The sequence below is a fragment of the Poecilia reticulata genome, linkage group LG15 (genome assembly GCF_000633615.1).
Source record: "Poecilia reticulata strain Guanapo linkage group LG15, Guppy_female_1.0+MT, whole genome shotgun sequence".
NCBI classification, from domain to species: Eukaryota; Metazoa; Chordata; class Actinopteri; order Cyprinodontiformes; family Poeciliidae; genus Poecilia; species Poecilia reticulata.
The window spans coordinates 1,237,364-1,263,374 of NC_024345.1; the positions used below are offsets into that span (position 1 = coordinate 1,237,364).

General features: G+C 39.6%; 2 protein-coding genes across 2 annotated transcripts; one reads left to right on the top strand and one right to left on the bottom strand.

Moving 5' to 3' along the window:
• The first annotated feature begins 2,050 nt into the window (after positions 1-2,050).
• On the top strand, positions 2,051-16,963 carry LOC103476507 (coiled-coil domain-containing protein 85A-like). The gene is made up of 4 exons (XM_008428911.2): positions 2,051-2,961; positions 5,479-6,541; positions 13,439-13,496; positions 14,363-16,963. Exons 1-4 carry the CDS (start codon positions 2,710-2,712, stop codon positions 14,376-14,378), a joined length of 1,389 nt encoding a protein of 462 aa, XP_008427133.1. The 5' UTR covers positions 2,051-2,709; the 3' UTR covers positions 14,379-16,963.
• A 4,944-nt stretch (positions 16,964-21,907) lies between these two features.
• Positions 21,908-25,789, bottom strand: ciao2b (cytosolic iron-sulfur assembly component 2B). Its single transcript, XM_008428909.2, has 5 exons — positions 25,528-25,789; positions 25,226-25,305; positions 23,688-23,813; positions 23,472-23,517; positions 21,908-23,153 (listed from the first exon to the last, which is right to left on the bottom strand). The coding sequence occupies exons 1-5, from the start codon at positions 25,652-25,654 to the stop codon at positions 23,053-23,055; spliced, it is 480 nt and encodes a 159-aa protein (XP_008427131.1). The 5' UTR covers positions 25,655-25,789; the 3' UTR covers positions 21,908-23,052.
• Between the last annotated feature and the right edge of the window lie 222 nt (positions 25,790-26,011).

The window sequence follows — 26,011 nt, forward strand, 5'->3', positions numbered from 1 at the left end:
GCTCAGCCTCACGGTTATCCAGTCAGTTTCAACATAGCGACGCTCCTCAAAATCCTGTTGCACAGCAAGCAAATAGAAATCATTTTTCTACTGACATAGAGAAACCACTAAACATTTGTTTTTGAGGTAACTGCCATCATTCCTACCTCGTTCGTCTCTATGACTTGGTACTTCGGACACGGATAATCACTGCAGGACGAAGACTGACTGCTGCAGGTTGACACCAAGACCAGAGTTACGAGAGTGAACAGCAGCTTCTCCATCTTCTCCTGACAGACTCTTCAGACAGACTGCTGTCATCTGTTCTTTTGCAGGAAACTCATCCTCTTAAAAATCCAGATGATCTAGTCAAACAACCCATCCCACATATTTCTGCAGCCCTGCCGAGAAGACTGGTGTTCGCTTGGGTGTGCTTTACAATTCCAAATTACTTTTCCATCGCATGCATCTTTTTTGAAAGCAATGAATCATTGCATTATGCAATGATTCATTGCATTATGCAATGTATGTGTTATGTGTTTTATCAGCTTCTCTTGAGATGTGACTTTTTCTTGTTGCTACTAGGAAAGTGGCTGTCTATTCAAGATCATTTAGAAAACGCAACAAAATCTCAAATTCATACTAGTTGTCTTGGAGCAATTTACATTTACACCCACTTTCAGGGTGGTCAGTATTTCTTTATTTTTGGGGGATTTTTTAAATACATTTTTTTTTTTCATAGGATTTTTTTACGTGTAGGGTTAAATCTTGCAGCCAATGCATTGTAATATTTCCGGTAATATTTCTGCAAATGTAAAAATAAATCCCCATCATGCTATCTCATTACTATTAAAGCTGCAGTATGCAGCATTTATTAAAACATTATAGAGTTTTTTAAATATATTTGTTAAAACTGTCACCATGTTGTGACAGTATGCTAAGAGACAGATAATCTGTGGAAGGATCGATTTTCTCCAGTGCCTCCCTGTGCTACTATTGTGGTCTCAAGAAATGTATCGCTCTGACTAACTAGAAACAACCATTCAGAATCGGGAGGAGGGTCTTAGGCTTTCAATCAAGCTCATGTACTCACTGCTAAACTTGCTAATTTCTGAGAAGTGACTTACTGTTACAGGAAAACCAGCTGTCTGACCCCAACCATCCACAATCAGCTAAAATCTGCAGATACTTGAGAGTCCTTCTAAAATCTCCTACAGCTGCTTGTTTATGTTAATAGTTCAAACACCAAAATAAACCCTGATTAATCAGAACAGTGGAAACCATCTTCGCACTACACATGAAGGGGGGAAGGAACAGCAGCTTCTGAGAATATTCTCAAAGGAGATCAGGGAAATTCACGTCTTGGCTCGCAAACCGGCTGCATCGCATTCTGCAGATTTTGTTGTTGGTGACTCATAAAGGCCTGTTTTGAACTTCCTTCTGGGAAGAAAGTGTTTTTGTTAGTTATGATAAAGCTGTGAAAAAAAAGGTTTGACCCAACATTCCAGGTCAGAGTTAAGTAACTACCTGTATCGTTACATTGAATGTTTTGTTTGTAAAGTGCCTTGAGAAGACATTTGTAGGGTATTGGTGCTGTACAAATAAATTCAACTCAACTAAAGATTTATTTAAAATGGTTTGTAAAATGAAGTGTGTACAAATAAGGATTTTTTTTTAACATTTAAAAAGTTTGCAGAAGTCCAGGAAATCACTCTGAATGGAGAAAATGTTTGGATTTGATCAGCCGACGTGTTTTTACCCTGTTTAGCCACAACTGCTTAGGTTGTAAACTGCTAGAGATTTTGGTTTGTAACATTCTGCCGTTCTGAAAAAGAAATCATGTAATGTTTATTGGACACACACATTGTGGTGAAAATATATATTTTCATCACAAACAGGAAGTCACACACAGATGTTATTTAATTTAAAATGACCTTGTTGAAAAAAAAAAAATCTGGTGATATGCTGCACATTTACTATTTTTTTGGTAAACCAAAGAAGTGTTTTATTTTTGCAAAAAATAAATACATAAATAAAATTAAATAAAAAATAAAAAGAATGATCAGAAAAACAGTGCCAATAATTAATAATAACTGGGTCAATAATTAATAATTGGCTCATGACAACATTATGTATATTTTTGGGCAGAAAATAAATTTAAAAAAGTAACATGAACATGAACATGAGCTACGTGCTGTAGTTCAAACCCAGCACTCTTAAATGTTAGTGTCCACTAGATGGCGCCAAAAGACCAGCGGCTTTAGTGTAGAGGGCGGGACTGAAGCAGGATCCGGGTTATTGTCATCACTACCACACCTTATCATCCTGGCTCTCTGGATATGAACCTGCAGCCTGCTCTCCTTGCAGCCCCCCTTCCTCCTACTCCTCCTCCTCTTCCTTCTCATTTGCCGGACAGCTATAGTGCGCACTGAGCAACGGCAGTGCGCAAAAGGGCCGGCATGCACCTGGAGGAACCCACCCTTTAAAGCCGGTTCCAGACTCTGTTCGGAGTTTCACCCGGATTGCAGGATGATGCTCTAACAGCATGAATAAAGCGGGGCGAGTGCTGGAGCCGAAGCTGCAACATGGGCGTGGGTCGAAACGAGCGGGATGTAATTTCGCGGACATAGTACGGCAAAAAAGAGGACCGTGCAAAAAAGTCAGAGTTGTGATCTGAGCTCGGGTTCACTCGGATTCACCACACGCAGCACTTTCCCGTCCCTGACCGGAATGATGGAGAAGGGCGCGTTGCAGCAGCAGCAGCAGCAGCAGCAGCCTCTGTCCAAGAGCGCGGAGCGTCCGGCGGAGGATGTCGCCAAAATCCCCGACGAGGAGCTGCTGAGGTGGAGCAAACCGGAGCTGGTGCGGCGGCTGCGCCAGACGGAGACGGAGAAGAGGGCCGTCATCGTGGAGCACGGCAATCTGATGCGGGAGGTGAACCGGAGGCTTCAGCAGCACCTCACGGAGATCCGGAGTCTCAAGGTGAGGAAGAGTGGGGAGGGGCCCGGGGAGCAGAGGAGCAGCAGCAGGGGCCCCCTCAGGGTTTCAATTCGTTGAGTTACAGGGGGAGCCAGGGAGCATGCTGTCAGGGTGCACATCTGTGTGGAATGTCAAAATGAGTCGCTGCAAACACATCCTGTAGAAGTATTCGCACCACTTCAACTTTTGCCACATTTCTTTCCCTCCCATGTTCCAACCACAAATTTCCCTCGATTTTATGTGACAGACTCAAAGTAGCACTTCGTGATTTTTTAAAAATTCTTCAACTAATGCAATAATAAGAATTGGCGTGCATTTGTTTTCAGCCCCATTTACACGGATACGCTTGAATAAAATCCAATGTAAGCAAACTTCAGAAGCAGAGAGATGTTGGTAAGAGTTGACTTGAAGATAGATGGAGCTCAACACGGAACGATAGCGGAAGATGACGACCTGTTGGTTGGAGACGAGGGTGGAAGTTCACCTTCCAGCAGGACACCCAGGTTGAACACTTACAGGGTGGTAAGTGTTCAGGATTTGGATCAAAGGAAGAGTTGAAATCCAGCTTAAGAATCTGTGTGAAGTCTTTAAACTGATGTTCACAGATGTTCTCCATACGATCGGAATGAGCTTCATCTGCTTTGTGGAGGAACAAACATAGATGTCCATACAGACTGACGTAGTCTAGATCACATGGGTCAAACTCAAGGCCCGGGGGCAGAATCTGGTCCGACATAGCTCTTTATGTGGCCCTCTAGACTAAATTACATCAGTAAGTCACTCCAGTTTTTCACAAAACCTCAAAAATGTACACAAAATCAACAGATCTCCACATTTCTTTCTGATTTTACTGCAGGTTTTTCTCAAAATTGGTCAAACAAGGGGTTTAAAAGTCACTGCTGCCTCAGGCTTACTTGACATCCAGTTATAATCTGTGACCGATAAAACAAGAAATAAAGAACCAGATTTGACGTCATACTTTAGCACAAATATAAAAATTTCTTACAAATATTTCTAAATTGGCATCGCAAAATGTGATTTTGATTACAAAAGCCACCAAAACAGTCAGAAAATCCTGGAAGGTTAGCTATTTAACAATATTTTAACAGTTTAATTGGTTTTATTTATACATTCTGGCACAACTGGCCCTTTAAGAACATTCAAATTTTTGATATGGCCCAAAATGAAGCTGAGTTTGATAGCCTGGTCTGGATGTTTAGAGCTGGTAGAGACCAACCCAAAAAGCTCTGCAGCTGGACCTGTAGCCAGAGCTGGTTCTAAGTGTTGGCTCTTGGGGACTATAGATGGACACATTTTAAGATTTTCTCTATACTTAAAAAAAATGAAATGTAAACTTATCATTTACCGTCCACTTCACAAATATGAATTATTTTGTGTAAATCTGTAACATAAAATCTCAGGTGTATTGGGTTGTATCGCTCGGTCACAACTTCCTGGAAGGGGCATCGGCTGAGTCCCTGCTGCCAGTAGCTTCCTGTTTTCCTTCTATAGGTGATCCATCTGCCACCTGTGCTCAACCCATTCACGTCACAATCATACCTGTCATTTGCACAAATAAATTTTAACCTCATAAAGGAACGGTGGAATTCAGTATTGTAACGTGTGAATCACATGCAGCACTTTCCCGTGCTGCGTGTGGGGAAAGTAAAGCCTGGCAGACCACCAGGCTTTACTTGTGCCCCCACCAGGCTTACGATTGCTTATTTATTAGGTTTTTTTTCATGTCTGCAATTTTTAAGACTTTATAGTTAGTGTTCAGGTATTAATCTTCCAATAACACATAATCAAGTAATATTTTCAAATTTCCTGTCAACTTTAAAAATGTTTTAATTCAAAATCTCAACGGACCGCTGGATGAATGACTGCAAAGTGCCCCAACCACCAGACTTAGCAAGTTTTCTGAAGGAAACCTTGTTTATACAAAACAAACACGACAACAGGTCAATCCAAATAAGTGAAGATTTAAAAAAAACACAATAAATTTTATCCATTTGAACATTAAATGTCTTGTTGCAGTGAATTCAATTGAATGTAAGTTGAAAAGAATTGGCAAATTATTGTATTGCGTTTTTATTTATGTTTTACACCATGTACTGAAATTGGAATAGGCCAGTGGCTATGTCAGGACAAAGAGGCAAAACGTCTGCTTTGGCTGTTTTCTTTATGATGTTTTTCTGTAGGTTGTTATCGATTCTCCATCTGGACTTATCTTGAGAAATGTCAGCACAGATATTTAATAGTTTGATCAGATATTAGCTGCAGGTTCAGTTTCACTTTAACAGCAAAAACCTACATTTGTCCTTGATCATTTTATCCAAACAGTTCAAAAGGTAAAAAAAAAATTGTCATTAAGGTTTGGGAAGTAGCTAAAAATATTAAGCGGAGAGGCTCGTCTGTCAGCAAATGATCAGTCACAACAGAAATGTGCACGTCATTCCCTGCTTATCTGCTCTCTATTTGTGTGTGTGTGTGTGTGTATGCTGGCTTTATGTAAACCAGGACGTGAACCAGAAACTGCAGGAGGACAACCAGGAGCTGCGGGACCTGTGCTGCTTCCTGGATGACGACCGGCAGAAGGGGAAGCGGGTGTCGCGGGAGTGGCAGCGCCTGGGCCGCTTCAGCGCGGGGCTGATGAGGAAGGAGGTGGCCGTCTACCTGCAGAAGTTAAAGGAGCTGGAGCAGCGGCAGATGGAGGTTGTCCAGGAGAATCTGGAGCTTAAGGAGGTGTGCTTTATGCTGGAGGAGGAGCGAGCCGCTGCCACAGCTGGAGGAGGGGCCCACACCCAGGGAGATCCTGGCTGCAGGAGCTCAATAGACAGCCAGAACAGCCTGTCTCAGCTCGGAGGGGGCGGGCCTACACCTGGCTTGCTGCGGGACGTTGGCGATGGGAGTAGTACCTCCAGCGCAGGAAGCACGGATAGCCCCGATAAACCACACCACAAGTCACCTACCCTGAGCTCCAGTGCGAGCCCAGGATCAGGGCCAAGGTACTCCTCCTTGGAGAAACATAGAGATATGTGTGAATCTCCAGATAGGAGAAACAGCTCAACCCCTGAGTACCAAACCTTCCCTCAGTCTTGCCGCCCCCGTGGCGGCTCCCTTATAAACCTAGCACCCTATGGGCTTGGAGGACCTTGGCCTGAAAAAAACAGCAAATCCCCCACCAGGCTACCTTGTGCCTCCAACTCCAAACCCTCCAGCTCTGAGCTACTAGCTCAAAAACCATTTCTGATGTCAGGGCACGCGTCACCAGGCTGCAGGAAGGGGTCGGCTAAGTCCAGCCCAGAGCTGAGTCAGAGGAGGTTCCAGGGAGACAATCTGGGGGCTGGCTGCAAAGGTCCTGAAGCTAAGCAGCCCACATCAGGGACCCTGGAGTACCTGAGGAAAGGCCGGGTGATTGTTGGGAGTCCAGAGTCTATGCGGCACCATCATAATTACCATCACAGCCCTGGAGGGGAGAACAGCAAGGGAAGGCACAGCAGCAGGTCCCCGGGCAGGGAGAGGGCTCAGAGAAGGGCTGTTGGAGAGGAGATGAGCCCCCATCATCAGAGTCTGTACAACGGTAGGCGCATTCATTCTTAAGTCATATATTAATATTACTGCTAAATTATTGCTAAATGGTTGCTAGATTTATCATTAGAAGAGATGCAATAGTCAGAATTGTATATCCAGTTTTCAGTTTTTGCAAAGCTTCGACCTGCCAATACTAATTTTGTTTGATTCAGATGTTAAAGGAAGATATGATAATAATGAATAATGAAGCCTAGGTGAAGCAGACGAATTGTTCGATACGTAATGCGTATCGAACAGACGGCACATTATGAACAGTTCAATACAGATACATGTATTGCAGCAATCTTAATATGTTAACATACTTATACATGTGTGTGTGTGCGTGCGTGCGTGCGTGCGTGTGTGCGTGTGTGTGTGTGTGTGTGTGTGCGTGTGTGTGTGTGTGTGCGTGTGTGTGTGTATTCACGTATATACTGCACTCCTACAGGAATACTTTTCTCAGCTTTGTCTCTGCTCAGTCAGGAGCAGAGAGAATCAGCAGCAGCAGCCAGGAGCTGCTTACACATGCACATTATTGCCCTTGTGCCTTGTTATCTTATACATTCTGGACTGTGCATAAACAAACAAAAAAACAGAACAAGAAACATATCGGCCTTCTGAAGAGTCCTTTTCTGATTTTAAAGCACAGATGATGTTAATCATGATTTGGTCTGACAGACCAGCAGTTGATGGCAGCTTATCAAAGCAGAGTCGTGGAAATGTCTTGATAGCTGCCTTGTGAAAGAATGGGAGAAAAACATGGTCGTGTGATGCATTTAGCTCGTCCTGCTCGTTTGAACTGATAGCATTATTAACTTCAATCAATTGAGCCAAACATCTAAAACAATATACTAAAATATGTCAAAATGATATTGATCATCTTACAACACTAATATAATTCTGTGATATTAGTGAATAGTATTCTGTTTTCTACATGTTCTTCATTCTGTTGTAGTTGCAAGTAAAGACGCATTCTGAAACTAGTTTTTGACTGTAATCAGGCATTTTATATCTGACTTGACCAAATACAAAAAGAAAATCTCTTGGCAATCAGTAAACTCACTATTTAGTAAATTGAAGCTACCAGTTTTCACTCACAATCACAATCTTTTGTGTTTCTGTTGTTACTAAGTGGAAAAAATCCAGGAAGTTAAAGTTAAGTATCTTCAGAGTTGGTGAGTTTCTTAAAAATGTTTAAAGCTTTAAAGTATTTGCTACCCATTGAGACAAATCTTCGGTTCATTCAAACTACGAGCCATTCTATCCTTGGACAAGACATTTCACCCGTCTTGCCTGCTGGTGGAGGTCAGAGGGCCCGTTGGGGGTCAGAGGGTACGGTGGTCTGCCTCGGAGCAGCTGTGGCTTCAATGTTGCTTTCCACCATCGGTGGATGAAAGGCTGAATGACTGATTGAAGTGTGAAGCACTTTGGAGATCTCTGACTTGTTAGATCACCATATAAATGCATGCCTTTTACCATTTAACGTTATTAAATTTCTAATTTTATTCTTAAAGAGAAGGTTGATTTGGTCAGGATCGGTACTAAAAGTTCAAAGCTATATAAAGAAAACGACAAAGAAGAAAACTGAAAGTAGTCACTAAAAGATACTGCAGAAAACTCACTCAGTCAACAATGATTATAGATCTGCTGCTCTTATGGTGCGTTCACACCAAACACGTTACGCAAGTCAAAAATGCGTCCGACGCTTCAGGTTCGATGCGTCTGCACTTTGAATCCAGATGCTTGACATTTTGCTCTACACCTAGCGTTTTGCGTGTCTGGTGTGCATTCAAAGTCTATGTGGAGGCGCGTCGAGAGCGTGTCAGCTCTAGCCGTTGTTTTCTGTTGGACACGTTGGACGCTCTTGATGCGTCAAACACTCAAAACTCTCCAAACAGTTCAAATCACACTGCGCTAAATGCTTGAAACGTGCCGCATCGGCCCTCGACGCGCCTCCACATAGATTTTGAATGTAAAGCAGATGTTTGGTGTGAACGCTCCATTACATTCCACATCATGAAGGTCCTGGAGAAACTCCTGTTTGCCCACCTGAGTAAACAGACAAGCACATATCAGGATCCTGTGCAGTTTGCTTATTGCCCGTGGAGTCGGAGGTGAAGACGCCATCATATACCTGCTTCAACAAACCCACTGTCATCTGGACAAAGCAGGCAGCCCTGTGAGGATCATGTTCTTTGATTTCACCAGTGCATTTAACACAATTCAACCTGATCTGCTCTGTGAGAAACTCCAGAAGACACAGGCGGAGGCCTCAACAATCACCTGGATCTATGACTACCTCACAAACAGACCACAGTTTGTGAGACTGAAGGGAAGGACTGTGCATCTAACAACAAGATGGTTAGCAACACAGGAGCACTGCAGGGCACTGTACTCTCACCATTCCTTTTTTCTCTGTACAGTTCAAGCTTCCAGATTGGAGACTGATAATGGGAGTCAGACTCCCATTATCTACAGAAATACTCAGATGATTCTGCAATTGTCAGGTGTATCAAAGATGGACAAGAATCTGAGCAGAGAGAGTTGGTGGACCGCTTTGTGGCATGGCATTGAAAGAAAGAACAATGTCATGTAGATTTGAGGAGAGGAAGTGTTAGGTCAAATCCTATTTCCGTCATGGGAGAAGAGGTGGAAGAATATAAATACGACACATTTTAAGATTTTTCTCTATACTTAAAATAACTGTCATGAATTTTGAATTGAATACGAGTTACAGCAACATTTATTTTCTCTTTGGGATCAATAAAATACTTTTGAATTTGAATTTGTGTTTGGTGCATCGTTATTGGAAGTTTGTTGACAACTGGGTACTTTAGCTTCTAGAAATGTCCTTCCACTCAGAAGCAGTTCTTAGAATATTGCATCCAGGGAGAAACAGTTAGAGGAGACACAGCAGCACATGTGCTTTTGGACGTGCCGCCTAAAGGCACAGCATGACTCCTTTAGTCGTGTGCGTCTCCAAAATAAAATCAGCTGGGCTTCTGTCAGCTTCCAGACAGCTCGCAGTTGCTCTGGTACGCTGCACATTTACATTTAATTCTGTCTTTTCCTATCTCCCTCTCTCACTGCTGTCACCTCTTGTTTCACAGTAATCTGTTTGGAGCAGCGTGAAGCACAGAGCCAGACAGATATTGGTTTATAACCTATAGACCCTTGAGAATTACATCAGCTGGGCCGCGCTGCTAAGTAAATTCCCAACGATGCTCGCACATTTCCCTCAGTCTCAGAGCACCATCACCACAGCCATAGATTGGGAATGAGTGCTGTACGTGTGTGTCTGAGCATCGGTTGTTCATATTAGAGTTCTTGCAGCACAATGTGAAGCATTCAGAGGAAGATTACAGTTCGGAACGTGCAGTCCTTTCTGCGGACCAGGGGACAGGAGTTGTTGATCTGATTTATTACAAAGGCTCTTAACAAGAAGTGCTGGAAGATTTCTCGGTGAAGAAAAGTAAAATTACCAGGCCTTGCCATCTAAGCAATAAGTAGTTCATAACAGGTAGGCCACAGCTATGTGAGCAATAAAATAGTTTAATAAACATGCAGGGAAGGAAATGTTAGACTGATGAAGATGAGGTTTCCCTGTGGAGGGTCAAGCCATCAGAAATGCTGAAATGAAAATTAACTATGCAAATCTTCATTTTTACTTATAATCGTAGTTATTTATTTCCTTCACAATGTCCATTCACAGTCTCATTTCCATTTAGAACCAAATAAATCCACCATAACTGTAAACTAAGCACAGCAGCCACACACAGCCCCTTACCATTAGCAACACCTGAGCAGAATTACTTGATCTTAAGCAACCACATCCCCTTCCAACATACTTAGCACACAAAATGAAATACACCCCCTAGTGGGCATAAACACAGGAACACAAGATAAATGGCTCCTCCAGCTCTGCTTGTGGAAGTAAATGTGTTGGGCCTCAAGTTGACAATTCTGACAGACAGGACAAGTAAAATACAAAAAACAGCTGCAGAAATATTTTATAAAATAGTTTCTATTAGCAAAAAGGGAAACGATAGATATGTGTCATAGTATTCACAAAATCAATCATTGTCCAACATATCTTGCATTTAATCTATAGGTGTTAATGGTTTTCTATTGCCTTTCAATATGTCCATTGCTCCTGCACAAGAAGATAGCCATCTTCTGATTTTCATCCATCTCCTCCACCTGTCATTGTTTCTACTTTGATTTATTCTTTCCGACATCACATGGCTCTCTTTCTTAGCAACCCCATCTTTGAGAGCAGTTCCCCTCTTCTTGGTGCTGCCTTGCATGCAGCCAGTGTAAATCTTAATCAGGGAGCCTCCATCACAGACCAGTACCTTTACAAATGAAGGGTCTTTAACTTTGAAGGTCTGTCTCCACTGCAGTCGCTGTGCTAAATAATTCAATGGGCACCAAGCAACTTTCCGAACTTATTCTGTTTATAACAGTTCATGTTTTTACTAAACAACTGACCTTGAGATGAAGAAAGACAAGACTATTAGCCTCCATCACGTAGGACAGATCGAAATAGTGATGGTGCTAAACTACCCCAACCTCCACCTAGATCTCCCCCAGCTCCCACCCATCTCACTAACTGGTTAAGGTTGTTCTGCAGTGGCCAATGTACTCTTGTTTTAGAGGCTTGCAGGCACAATTGTCTGTCGCATGGAGAAAAGGCTTGAATGAAGCGCTGTGATAGATGTGTTTTTATGCTGCTTGGAAACCACTGCACATAATAATCAACAAAGGAAGTTCAGACTCCGAGGTCAGTTCTGGACTAACAGAACAATGACTGATGCTCAACTCCACAGCTCCACAGGACACAAACGGTGTTCCACAGTATGTTTATTTCAAACTCAAAAATACTTTATTGATCCCAAAGGGAAGTTAAATAAGTTGTTTAATTTGTTTTAAATGTTATTTAGACATGTTCCTCTCTATTAATTTCCTATTGGGCTTTTGTGATGATGTGATGTGTTGATTGTCCTCGTCCAGCTGAGCGATCAGAGTAATGGCAAAGTGCGCAGTGGGTGTATGCATACAGGCGAGGCACAGACACATGCATATAAATGGAACATAGAAGTCTGCAATCCAGTTATGTAGCTGAGGCTTAGCGCAAGTGTAGTTTATGGACGAAATGGTAAATAAATTTATGGTCTCAACAAATGGGTGGCAGAATGCACCATGGCCTATATATATAGTTTCTGTGTGTGACAAAGATGACAAATATTCAGTCTCTTGCATGAATGTAAAAGCTCGACCTAAAATCTCGACCTAAACATGATTGAGATGCTTTAGCTGGTCAGAAATGCACGCATGTGCAGCTCAATCAGGAAAATACTGCTAAAAGTGGATCGACAAACTGTTGAGTCATGGTGTGCGAGATTTTATTAGCAGTCAGACATTTTCTTTTTTTCAGTGATTCTATGTACTGTACATAAAGTAGTTACTTCTTCTCATCAGTTTTTCTTAGCGATCAAAAATAATACACAGCTCAATAAGAAAGTCAAGCAGCTCATCTAATGCTTATAATATGCCTAAAAAATTATAATGTTGTATCTTATGTAATATGAGTGACTGTGTGTGTGCGTGGTGCGTGTGTGTGTGTTTCTATTTCTGTGTAATTTATGATTGGAGGTCCTGTGAAAGACAGACATGCTAACTAGGACAGCAGCTGCTTCCCTGCCATTTTATCTCCTGTCAGCTTTGAAGTCCCTTTTTATCTTCAATTATGCCAACCCCAGACCTGCAGTGACCACCTCACACACATGCACACACACGTGCACACACTCCAGTCATACACACATGCAAATGCTCCTAATGAAAATATCTTGGTAAAAAAACGAACAGATGGGAAACAATAGTGTCCAGGTGTCAGCCCCAAGCATGTTCCTCTGTTATGTATTCAAATTAATGCCATACTGTATATGCACTTTGCATGAAAGTGTGTGTTTGTGAAGAATAAGAATTGGATTCATTGACCTCTTTCTAGTGTGAATGTGTCCTTTGATGGTGGACTGGGTGCTTCATCCCTATTTAAAGACATAAACCATTTCTTCTTTGTCTTGGTGCTGTTTGATGAGATCTGCTGAACACTTTTATCTGGCCTGTATGCAGTGATGTGATTCATATATCCTGAAATAATTCCTAACAGCTGCAAGACTGGGTGAGTCTAGTGCAAAGCTCTTTTAGTAGTTGGTAAAACTAGAAGCGTGTCGTATGAATTTACCATTCAGTCCTTTTATGTGTGTATACTACGTACTGTGTTGCCTTTGTTTACCTGTAAGATGTTATGCCTGATAGTATCTGTCTTTTGTATGAAAATATCAAGAACGAATGGAATTCCTAGCGAATGCAGAATATTTGTATAAAAGATATTTAAAGTGATCAAGTAAAAATACAGCAAACAATTTTTTCATAGTGAGTGAATGTTCAGAGTGAACGTTGTGATGTTTGCTGGACACCAGGTCCTAATTTTCGATATTCGACTTTCAGACAGCATTCACCGAACGACGTCCAAGCGTCCTCTTCCTAAGTCGTGCCTGTTTCTCCATTTGTCAATGGGCTTGACAGACACAGTAAGGTGCACTGAAGCAAAACAGAATACACAGCTGTGCACCAGACCAGAGTCCTGCCCAGTATAAGAGAGAGAGAGACAGTAGAGTGTGTCTCTCTGACAGGCTAGACCCTTGGGACACAACCAGAGGCGTAAGCAGGTCACCAAATGAACAAGAGCTGGCTGAGTGTGTGAGAGATGGATTGAGTGGTGGAGCAACACAGGTTCATCCAGAGAACCTTTTTACTTGTCAGGCTACAATATTTACTGTCTTCAAACACTTAAATCAGAGCCATGACACATTCTAATTGTTGCTTGTGGTGACTTTTGCAGCACTGATATCTGCTGGCTGCTGCACCAATTCCTGTCGGACTGTAAAGCTTTGGGACAGGTAAGCCTTCTATCTGGCCACACGATGGAGCCAAATCACCATCTAGCTTGGCCAGCAAAACCTCTCAAATTTCCTCTTGATTGTGACTCATTGCCACACCTTCACAATGAAGTATTTTTAAAAAAAGATATCTTAAAATAATTCAGTCCTGCGCCTCCAGGTCAGTTGGGGGTGCAGCTTTGCAGTTTCTTCAGTTGAAATGAGAAAAAGGAAGAACTCCAACAGGAAGTCTTCTGTTTCCCAATGTGGGAAACAAAGTGTGGTGCTTTTCTCCAAATCAAAGGCCATCCACTCCTTTCTATTGCTTTGAGTCACAAAATGTGTACATTTATTAGTTCCTTAGGATTAAAAGACATAATTAATATCATTCTTGTCATAAGTTGAACAACTTTTGACATGCTTTATTGTCAGTATAGCTAAATCTTGTCCGACTCCATCTACGGATAAATTAAATGTCATTTTTGAACGGGTGAGAAACATTTTCCTACCATAGTGTAGTACTTCTATCTAGCCATATGATGGAGACAAATCCCCATGTACAACTTGAGCCAGCAATGTATCTATCATTATTCTGAAACTGTGTTTCAATTGAGTTCTGTGTTTTGAGGAAAATGTATTATTTATTTAAAGTTTAAAATAACTTTAAAGTTATTTTAAACCTTAAAGTTTAAAATAATGTAGATCTGTTCCCTCAGGCCAGTTGGAGTCACAAGTTTGAAATTTTTTTAGTTGGCAGTGGAAAAAGGGAGAAATTAATATTTAATGTGCAGTAGGTCAGATGTGTCTGCTGGAAAGACACATCCCTGCTTTCTGTTGAGTCAACAAATACGTTGAAAACAGTTGTTCGTTACCTTCTTGTCTTTCAGCTTTGACGCCTCCTGACCAGGACACGCCTGTTGATCTGATGCTGCTCTGGCAACACACACACATGCACACACACCACAGAGACAGAGAGAGAAACGGGAGGGGGGTGGGGGGGGAATGGACCAATGTTTAACTGGGTGGATAGATGGTTGAAAAGGAATCGGCGTAAAACAAAGACGCTGAAGAATGAAACACGGCCACTGAGAGGTGAAACTCTGGAAACACACATTCTGCCCTTTCTCCTGTTGCTGCTAATGCTACTATGCATCTCTACTAGGTAACAGTAGATGTTCGTCGTGTTGGATAGGTGAGGACTTATCCCTTCTTTGCCAAAAGAAAGAGAAAGAAATGACTAAAGCTGCTCAGAATCCTTGTTGCCAACAATATGGTTCTACCTCTTTTGACAGACAGGATCCTCATAGAAGACGCTCGATACGCGAAGCAACGTCTGATACTAACACTGAAGGTTAAAAACCCCCTCAACAGTAATAACAGCTGGCATTCGAAACACTGCAAACACCTGGGTACTAAATAAGGCTCCTTCTTTGGAACAAAACATACCTTTAAAGCACAAACTCTAATTCAAAAGATATTTTCTCTTGCTGCATTGGCCATCATCATCAGGCAGTTTCAATAATTTTGTCCTCTAACAATAGGCAATGGAGATGTTGGTGCAGGAGGTTCCAAAAAGACTGGCAGTGTAAGGACAGGGGAAGTGTAAGTGTGGATCAGTGCAAAGCTCTTTTTTTTAAATTATAACATATTGTTCAGCAAAACCGTCTTGCTACTGTAATCAATCAACCCATTTGTAGCTTGTAAGCAGATCCGTAGATACAGCCTATAGCTCACGATGCTCCTTAAACATATTAATAAGGTCTTATTAATATGCAACATTCTGTTAACTATTTTATTGTTCATAAACCAATCTGTCTGATAATGTTAATATGAGTTTTAAGAATTTATTATTTTCCTAAACATTATTGGATATTTATTACAACCAAAACAATTGTATGTAAATTTGAAGATCCATTCATATAAAACACTTAATCTTGCAGGGCAGTGAGAGACCTGGTGGCTTCTCCAATGGCCAAAGGGCGAGAGGCGGGGTACGCCCTGGACAGGCTGACAGTATTTGGTGAAGGTATTGATTACAGTGTATCCACATTTTCAGGTTTGGTCATTTACGGGCAGAATGGCCAAATATATGGTCAATATGCAGAGCATGAATGAATTAAACATCTGAGGTATACAAATCTACCAATTAATGAAGGTGAGCTGTCCTGTCCAATTGCAGTATTGGATACACTTATACTAGGATAACTTCAATATAATATTTATGCAACACATATTGTAATGTCGATTCAATTTTAATGTTTATTAAAAGTTTACTGACCTCTCAAAGAGGATTTCAAAGCCTAATTTTGGGACTAATCTCTTAATCTGAAATAGGGAAGGAATTAAAAGTCTTAAAATCACTTGGACCCATTAACTTCCACCACCAGAACCACCATTGAAGAAATATCTAAGTTCCTTACTGTAGTCTAAAGTTGAGTTCCTTTCACTTAAGGAACTTACATGACAATTGCAGCTGCGGTTGCCACATGCCTTGCTGCCTCTCAGCTCAACATAGACAACTGCTGTTTTTGGCCACAAGGTGTCTCTGAGACCAGCAGCTGTTATTTCTGACCCAGGTCATTTAACATCCTGGTCGTTTCTGACTTTGGATTCAGAATCTGACTGGATATTAAGAGGATCTTATGTTTAAAGTTACTAAATGCCACGGAACGCACAAGGATGTTTCTGTGGCCACAGTCTTGCTCATCTTTACAGAAAAATAGACGAATTATATATTTGCTTACAATAAGAACAAAAATATTTTTAGTAAACAAATCTAGCGAATGATCAGTCAGCATGTGCTACTGGGAGAGGAGCAGGCATGAGGATAGCTAATAAAAAAATCTTTGTTGTTTTTAGGGATTCTTCAGACTAGAGAGAAGAAAGATGTCAACATTTTTCTGTAACTAATTTTCCCATTCACACTTTTGGAGGTTTATGGGCAACATGAGAATTAAGGCTGCAGTATGTAACTTTTATTTAAAAAAAAATACAACAAAAAAACATATTCTCACACATTTGTAACATATTTGAGACAAATAATCTGTGAAAAAAACAACAACAACGAGCTCCTTTTACTTCTCCCAGTGCTTCCAATGCTAATTAGAAACAACTAGTCAGAGCCAGAAGAAGAGTCTTAGCTTAGCGGAGTCGATCATCCCTCCTTCACTCCCTCCCTTTCTCTCTGCTACAATAAAAGCTTCAGAGCCTGTTGTGAATGCTAAAGATATTCAGCATGGCCACCGATGACGGCGGATAAACGGTTTACCTATATAGGAGAATCGTTACTCTGCCATTAGCACATTTAGCGTGAGGATGATTGGCAGTGCTAAGACTCCTCCTGGCTTTGATTGGTTGTTTTTGACTGGAAGCGGTACATTTTCTCAGACAGAAATAGCAGCACAACCTTTTCACAGATTATCTGCTTCATATTATACTGCCACAACATGGTGATGGTTACAAATATGGAAATATCAGATTTTTTATTTTTTTAAAAATAAAAGTTACATAGTGCAGCTTTAATTAATTCTGAGGAGGTGATGAGCAATGATCTTTTGTACTATAGGAATGGTAGTGTGAAATGAATGCATACCCCTTCAGTTTATGACATGCATAATCTGATCTCTTTTCAAACCTTGTAAAGAAATCATCCATAATTGTTACTACTTTATTTATTCCCTAAGCCTGACTTCATACTTCTTGGATATCAAATTCAAACCATATGTATTTTTGTATAGCACAAGTAGCAAAGGATAAGTACAAAGTTATTCTTGCAGATTAAAAATGAGGGTACAGATCACATTATCCAATTACCAAAAACAACATTTCTTTTTGATAAACTCATAGTTAGTCTGAAATTACCAACGTAGTCACATTGTTTAACAGAACTGTTCCAAATAATGAAATATAACAAATGTTACCAGCATATCTTACCTTCAGTTCTCAGACAATGGATGTGAGATTGGAAGGTTTGTGTACAACTTCTGAAAATGTAGCATTTAGTTATGAGCACCTTACTCCGCTGTTTTTCCACAGGGTTACAACTTTGTTTTTTAATATTAATGCTTCTTGTTAAGCTTTTTTTTTTGTCAATATTTGCTCCTATGTCAACAGTGCTGCAGTATTATAAACTTTGTGTCAGCTATCCTAATGTGTGGTGCTGTGCTTGTGTGTGCGCCATTTTGTGCACCTCTGGGTCGGTGACAATGTACCTTGAGCAAGATTTTTATAAATAGCAAGCAACACCACGTGTGATTGGACAACAATTACATGTTGCTCAACTCAACATGTAATTTAACATGTTACAGTTCATCTTTTGAGTTACACTATTTTCTACTTTTATTTGTTTTTTTATGACTCTGCTGCTTATTGTACAAAAGAGCAAAGCTCTTTCTTTCAAAAAAGCTAGATTGTTCAAAAGTTCTTTGTACCACAAGAGCTTTGCTCCAGATGTTGGTATCAAAAAAGAACACTGTGCCAATATACTTATAACTCTGTAAGAGTAAAAAAAATGAAATTCAGATTTTGGCGTATATACTCCTTCAGTAAATTTCTTTAATGAAGGTTTGAAATCCACCTTGTGGAGAGATGTTTTCGCAAATGTGGGGTTCTACTAAGAGGTCATGAACAGTAAATATTCTACTGGTAATAGATAAGCTAATAGCTCTTTCATCAAATTTAGCTAGTAAGTACACATGGGGGAAAAGAAATCCATACTCAAATATGTCAGCGCAGATTTGGTGAAACAAGTTCACCAAACTATTTAAACAGGCATCTTGTCTGATTATGCAAATGTCTGTTTTTATTTCTTGGAACGTATATTGATCTGCTGAAAAATACTGAGGCATTCCCAGTTCATATTGCTTGACAGAGCTGTTCCTATTTTATGAACTCTACAGAACACAGAGAAATATTATCACTATTGGCCTAACATTCAGATGGCTGAGAATGTAAAGTTTCTTTTAAAATAAAGTAAAAATATCTAGTTATAATGTACTAGTTATGCGAGTTCTTTTAGTCATCGGCCATTTTTTCCTAAAAACATTCACACAAACACCCACGTATGCCATTATTGCATTAACCTCCAAGAGTTCCCTGGGAAGGTAGCATCACTGCGAAAGTCGGCCTTTCACAGTGATGTGTAGAGTGTTTTTCACTATTTATTTACATGACATAAATTAGACATATATCATGCTTTATAGCTAAGTGTTTACGTAGATCAGACCCTTTTTCATTGTTCTTAAATGTGTCGACATGTGAGTGTGTGAAGCTTTTTCTGACAACAGATAAAGCTGCAGAGGAGGAGTTTTACTGTTTTGAACAAAACAAAAACTAAGTGTCTATCTCTCTGCCCACAGCCCCCATAGACTGCTTAGTAAGGGATTTACTGGTCAAAAGCTCTTTACAGAACCCCACTTTAATAAGTCGAAACAGTAACTCAAAATGTAGCCCGCCTATTATTAAATTAACTTCAAGCTGTCATTTACAGGAAGACATTGTTGTAAACAGGCTTCTGTGAATTTTATTTTAAAAAAGTTAACAGTCTCTCCCATACTCTTTTGTTCCCATAAAAATTATTCATCTCACTAAGTAACAGAACCACATTTAATGTTTTCCTCACTGGGATCCATGTTGAATGAATGAAGCGTTCCACACAGAAACGCTTCAGAAGTCTGAACCTGTGATTTATTTGACAGATGAAGCACAGGTACGCGTTATTAAAGCTAAGGATGATTGGCCTTAAGTCTTGGAAGTGTTATATGACAGGAAATAGTTTCTACCTAGTTTTCCATCTCCTGAAGAAAAGGCAAATCCTTAATTTATTTATAAGTGGAAAGTTTTGAGGCATTTCACACTGAAGGACATAATTCTGCTCTCGTCTGATGAAGTCGATTTTGAGAAGGATGTGACGTTTCTGTTGGACCATATAAAATCATTGACAATAATGTATGTGCAGAGACCCGTAGATAGACATATAATCCTGAGGTAACACAGTATAACCTCCCGACTCTGTGAAATGTTGTTTTTGTAGATTTGGTGAAACAAGCAGGAATTACTATATATATTGAAAGACATGTTTTTAAAGTTTAATAGTAGTAAATCTGCTTTTATATAAATATTTACTTACAGCCATTATTTTTGACTTGTTGGTATTATATAATCACAATTATATATCCAGAGATCTATGTATAATATATGCTAATAAACTATCTTTATGTAGAAAATGACTCGTTATTTCCAAGTTATTGTGTATTGGTGTGGATATGTGTTATTAGGAAAATATTAGCACCTTCATGGACACTGAAATAGGCTAGAAATGGTTTGCGTCAAGTGGTGTGTGATGTTGGTCATCCTGAGGTATTTCTCTTCAGCGGTCCATAGCTGTTTTACATTCAAGTCACACACTAAAGAAATTAACAGGAATTAAAACTCAAGACATTACATAGATTTTTTCCAAGTAGGTTAGTGGTTTCAACCCCTTTTTTTCCTGTTAATTATGATTTTATATCTACAGCTAACGAAAACATAATTTCAAATTTGTTGCAAGGTGACATGTTGCATCAGCAGGACTCTAACCCAGCGGTTCTCAATTCTCGCAATCATTGATTGTAAGAGGCTTTATGGTCCCATATGGTTTATGACTTTTTTTCTTAGACTTTTCATAATTCTGAAGTTTCACAGTTGTTTCAAAATTAGAGCATTTTAGTCCACTATACTTATAGGTGGAAAAGGTCAGAGGTCTGTCCAAGGTCTACCCAGGTTATGAGTACATGTTCCTGGGTGTGGCTAGCCCAGCCATGTTTATCCCTGAAGACATGCTTGGAGAGGAAATGTCTCGGGTATAACCAGGTTTCAAGGATATGCTTTTTTGAGAGTGTTAAAAAATGATACATTTTGGGACGAATTCGTTATATTATAATGGTGGAAAATGTCAGGATTCTACCCCAGGTCTATGGTTCCACATAAATGTTTCAGGCTGACGCTGGCTGGACAGCCCCCCAAAAGGCATGGTTCGCAACTGAAGCACGGTTGGTAATGTAGATGAAATGGCCCAGTTGTAACCAGAGTCTGAGAACATATTGGTATTTGGAAGAATATTAAAAAAATTGTCAATTTAATTGTTCCCAAATGTCCCAAAAAGACCCAAGAAGCCAGCTTTTTCTGAAACTTCAAACAAACCTCGTGACTGCATCAATGTATGACAGAAAGTGTATGCCAAATGTCAATTAGCCTCTGGAGGTCAGTTCTGACAGACATAATAAAAAAACATTTTTGATGTACAAAGGCCCATGTGGCTATATGAATCCAACGAATAAAACCTACCAGCCTATCAACACTTAAAAGAATATAGCTCCAGAAACCTCTGCATGTGTGGGGGAAACCAATCTGTTGCACAGTTTAGCCTTCAAGACAAAACACAGGGCAAACCTGACCCACCTCTACCGGGGTCCCACCTACAGAAAGTGGAGGGAAACACTCTTTTAAACGTAAAAAAAAAAAAAAAAAACCTTCATAAATCACATTACTGAGAAAGAAAGAAGGAAAAAAAAAGAAATGACCATTTAAGAGTAAGCATGTAAAGAAGATACCGATATTATGGAAAACCTTCCTTGCGCCAGTCGCTTCAATGGATGTAACATTTTTCACGGACAATTTTAAAGCACTTGAGACAGTGGATCCACAAACTGAGGTTTCTGACAAACGAACCCAAGTAAGTGGCCTGGTAGAGAATGTACCTGGGAAAATCAAAGTTATAACAACTCCCAAATCCCTATGCCTTGACTTTATCCTTGTCCACTTGGGCCGATTACCGACGTTCAACAACACGTACAACTTCTTCAAGAATTGTGAAAAGCAAAGGCATCCCTATGTGAGGAAATGGACAAGAGAACCTTGGCGTAGAAAAAGTATGAACGCTGGTTGACACAGCTCCGTCTTTATGAAAAGAAAATGGTCTCTGTTCAAACACAGACAGTTTTACCAGATAGCTCAAAGTTGAAAACAGTCTATTCAACAATTATAAAGACAGAAGAGGAAAGCACCCACAGTAGTCTACAACATGGGTCTCTGATATCTTTTGATTTATCAGAGTTGCTGACTAAGTGAGGGAAGTCTGGGTCTCCCTAGTTAGTTTTGGGTTTTTCATGATAGCCTAGTTTTATTTAGTATAGTTTTTATTAGTTATAGTTGTAGTTATAGTTTTTTTCCCATACTTCTTTATAAAAATGTAAGAGCTTCATGGTGGCAGGGATGAATCTTATTTTTGATAGTGGCCGATTTTGTGTGTGCGTGTATATATAGAGAGGAGGCAGAAGTCGAAAAACAGAAACAGGGTCATGTCCAGTGGAGTATCCGACGCGGGCAAAGCAGGGAAATCCAAGACAAAACGTGGTTGTGATCGTGGTCAGGCAAAGGAGGAAACACTACTGTGATGGCCTGGGTTCAGGAAGATTTTATGCTGCGGTACTTCCATTCAGAAATAAGACAACTGTGTCATAACTGTGGGGTTTTTCCAATACGTAAAAACAATCCAAGTGCATTTACTTCTCAATCTTATCACATATTTATGAAATGGTTGGATCAAAATCTTATAACTCCATTGGTGTTCAAGCTATCTTCTAAAATAAGCTTCAGTTAGTTAAACACCCTGTCACATTAAAGGATAAATGAAAAACTGTTCAGTGATTATGTGTCTTGGCATAGTGACTCTTTGTTCTGGCAGACTGAATTTCCCACACATAGAACACCACCTAGTGGACAAATTGAAACAGTACACATTTTATAACAACCCATATTTGCAGAACCAAGATGGGACAACCTTTTATGATTAGATTTGAAGCTCACATATATATGCTAATCAGTGGCGTAAAAAGTGGAAGCGCCATGCTACAGGGGGCGCCAGAACGAATAATGATTCTGTATTTGACAGCTGTTTAAGCATTGAAAACAGCCAGTAATGAGCATATGTGTCTGCATACACAAGCCACTTCTTTTTTTTTTTAGTACACCTGTTGAATACTTGTTAAAAAATAGTGAATAATGTAATCATATTGGATATCTGTAGGGTCCTAATCATAGTAAAGACCATAGTATTAAGATTTAAACCGAGCAAGTGACCTTGAACGTTGCGTGATTGAGTTGGTCTGAGATTTTCAAAAGCTCCAAGTATACTGTGATTTTTATGCTTGAAAAGTCGAACAGAATGTCCAGGAAAGAGAACAAATAATCATTAATCTGTGGTTGTGGGAGCAAAGACATGTTGAATGAATAATTGCTGGAAGTACAAGATGTTTTCTGAGCGATATATTTTACTAAAACTATATGCACATTATATACAGGTAACAACAAATGATGTACATTAAAACTTTGGTTTAAAAATAAAGTACATATTAAAATGTATTACTGAAGAAACATCTGACGTAAACCTTTGCCAACTTGGAGACAAGCTTCTAATCTGTAGCCTTTCTGGTTGGTTATGTACACCAGCTCCATCTCCACATCACAGACAGACAGACGTGATCTGATGGGTAAATGATAACTGGGAAACAAAGGAAAAATATCGTACAGTCCAAGATGTTTAGATGGTCCTGCTGGACAAGCACTGGTTGACTACTTCCAACAGAGACGAGTTCTCCAAAGCTGCTGCCACTCTCTCTTTGTCTGCCAGCTGTTTGTTCACTGCAGATGGAAAAAAGTATACATTTCTGTATTGTTCAGTCTGCTTAATGTCACAAAAGGAGCATTGATCAAGTTTTGAGAAATGCTTTATATCAAGCATTGCCAATCGATTGGCTTTCAGTTGGTGACTATTGAAAGCAACTCCTTTCAGTGGCCACCAATTTAAGCACTAAAAATCATTTGAATCGGTCTTATGTAAAATCTGTATTTTATATACGAGATTCTTAAGTAAAGAATCTCGATTTTGGGTTTTCTCTCTCAACAGTTTGATATGCACCTGTACGTTCAAATATTTAATGTGCTTTAACATGTTTCTACCTGCTTCTTCTGAGGCATGAGTTCCAGGAGTGATGTGAACATCAATCTGAGTAGTAAAAGAGAAAGTCTAGTTAAAATAATAATAATAATAATAATAATAATAATAATAATAATAATAATAATAATAATAATATTGCAGTACATTTTTTATTTACCAACCAACTCATAAGAGCAGATGATATTTAATGATCATCTTCTATATCCAAGCAAACTTACTTTGAACCTGTCTGGCAAAGAGCGCAAAAGCTTGACCTTGATGGACAGACCAATGAGAGTCGCCATGCTGCAGTGGGGGATTGTGGGAGTGAACTCGACACTCACAGTACTCTCTGTATCATTGACCTGAAGATACAAACACAAAAAAAACACACCAAAATTCAACTTGTATTTGTGAATTTACTCAGAGCAGCAGAGGAAATTACTTTGTTGAAGTTGAAGATTCTTCTACCAGCACACTTCCATAATTTGTGGATCAGACCAACCCTGATGAGAAAATACCAATCTGGAATCTGAAGGACCCTAAGGATCTCAGGTCAACTTCCGGAAGTGCGTCTACTTTCTGGCCAATGACAAAGGAAGACATTTGTCATTTTCTTTAGATTTTGTCGCTGGCAAAAAATATCTTTCTTCACATTTTGAGAGATCAAACATCCATTTGGAAGGAAGCATCATCGACGAAGTTGAGAAATTTAATGGAATCAGGCAATAGGTGTAGCAGTACTTTACTAACCACTCATTGGCTGCATTTTCATGTGCGCAAGTCATAGTCAGCACTATACTAATGTTGGAAAAACACAATTTAGAGATTACATTTGGTGTGATTAAATAACAAACTAAATGAAAATTATACATAAATAATTTGGACACACGATGAGTCATTACAAATCACGGCAGCAACGGATGTAAACAGTTGCACATAATTCAGCCTTGGCGCTAAAGCTCATCATAGGAGACGCTGGCGTCTTATTCAGGCCTTATACTTGGCCTGAATAAACGTTTTGGTGAAATTGTAGTCTGCAATTTTACAGAAGAGCTATGGATACAACATGTACGAATGACAACTTTTTATGGACTGCGTATTGCTGTGAAAGCTCTGGTGGAAATAGACGCACATTGTCTGAAAAAAACAAAAAAAAAAAAAACAACCGTCAACCTCCTACCACTTCCTGTCGTCTTGATCGTTTTCACCAGAAGTAACATCTGGCTGTTGATCACGTGACAGTGCGTCTCCAATGGAGTTTTGCAAAACACATCTATTTCTATATGACGGAAAACCACTTAAAACATTTTGTAGAAAGACAGGTTTTTTTTTTTAAGTTGCCTTCTTTCCATTAAGTAAATTTATTTTTTGATTTCAATTTGCACAATTGTTCCCTTCAAAATATAGGGTTAATATATAATCAGAAAATTGAGCTCATTTTATTTTATCACACGAGTAATTGCTTTTTGCAACAGGCTTGCTAAAACAACTAGCAAAAATACCCTAGAATAAATACAAAATTACTTCTGAAAGTAATTGGCTGTTTCGGTTTCATTTCCTGTTTCAGAGTAAAAGGGGCTAAGCACAAATGCACGCCACACTTTTCAGATTTTTGATTGTAAAAGCAAAATAGACAACAAGTATAATATTTCTTTAATTTCACACTTAAGCAGAACTCCTCGTTCGTCTGTCACATAAAATACATTGAAGCTTGAGGCTGAATCTTTTTCAGAACCCGTTAGTGATGAAGGTTAATAAGAATTTAAACACGAACCTTAACTCGAACCTGCTCGACCACGTTGAGCTCCTCCAGAGACAGCGGGTGCTCCGGGTCATTGATGGATCGGATCAGATGTAGCACAAGTTAAAGAACATCAAACATTTATTCAGCATTTATTCTGCATGACAAACTTTTTTTATTCTTATGCATCAAATAATATAAAGTAAAGGCGGATGTTTAGTGGTTTATTGTTTGCTATAAATTTTATCTACTTTAGGACCTTTCTCAATTTTGCTAAGTTACATTAAATACAACCTGAATTGCAGAACATTTTCATCATTTTTTTTAAAGGATATCAAATATTTCCCTGTCGTCGATGGGGTCGTGAACGTCTTCGTCCTCTTCGGACGCTGTTAGCATCCTGTCCACGGAGCGCTGGAAGATCACCGGGTTCGCATTCTCCAATTGGACCCCTCCGGACATTTTCACCTATATTTTATACGCCTTTAAACGGAAAATATATGTATATATATATATATATTATAAACCGTCGTGCTGCGTTGTGCTGGAAAGAGCAACCTGACGGAGCACTTCCGGGTTTAGCGGAAACACAACGTCAACGAGAGCGTCTTAAAGGAACAGAAGAATAAAAGAAGATGAGCTTCAAAGGCGTTCTATGTTCAAAGGTACTGCCGCTGTTTCTGATTTTAGCTAATTTCGACCTAAAACAGCATACGTATTCAGCATTTACCACACAAACAATGTAAAAAAGGCATATTTATTTAATTAAATTAAATGCCTCAACAAGCGCCTTCGAGTGTCCAAAAAAAAAACAACAAC

What these genes read in the sequence shown, in the direction of transcription:
- ciao2b (XM_008428909.2), bottom strand. Translation starts at nt 25,654, where the DNA reads ATGTCCGGAGGGGTCCAATTGGAGAATGCGAACCCGGTGATCTTCCAG. An exon ending in TCGAGCAGGTTCGAGTTAAG is followed by an intron (nt 23,814 to 25,225) that starts GTTCGTGTTTAA and finishes TTGTATCTTCAG; the next exon opens with GTCAATGATACAGAGAGTAC. An exon ending in CTTTGCCAGACAGGTTCAAA is followed by an intron (nt 23,518 to 23,687) that starts GTAAGTTTGCTT and finishes TTTACTACTCAG; the next exon opens with ATTGATGTTCACATCACTCC.
- LOC103476507 (XM_008428911.2), top strand. Translation starts at nt 2,710, where the DNA reads ATGATGGAGAAGGGCGCGTTGCAGCAGCAGCAGCAGCAGCAGCAGCCT. An exon ending in CGGAGATCCGGAGTCTCAAG is followed by an intron (nt 2,962 to 5,478) that starts GTGAGGAAGAGT and finishes TATGTAAACCAG; the next exon opens with GACGTGAACCAGAAACTGCA. An exon ending in TCATCAGAGTCTGTACAACG is followed by an intron (nt 6,542 to 13,438) that starts GTAGGCGCATTC and finishes TGACTTTTGCAG; the next exon opens with CACTGATATCTGCTGGCTGC.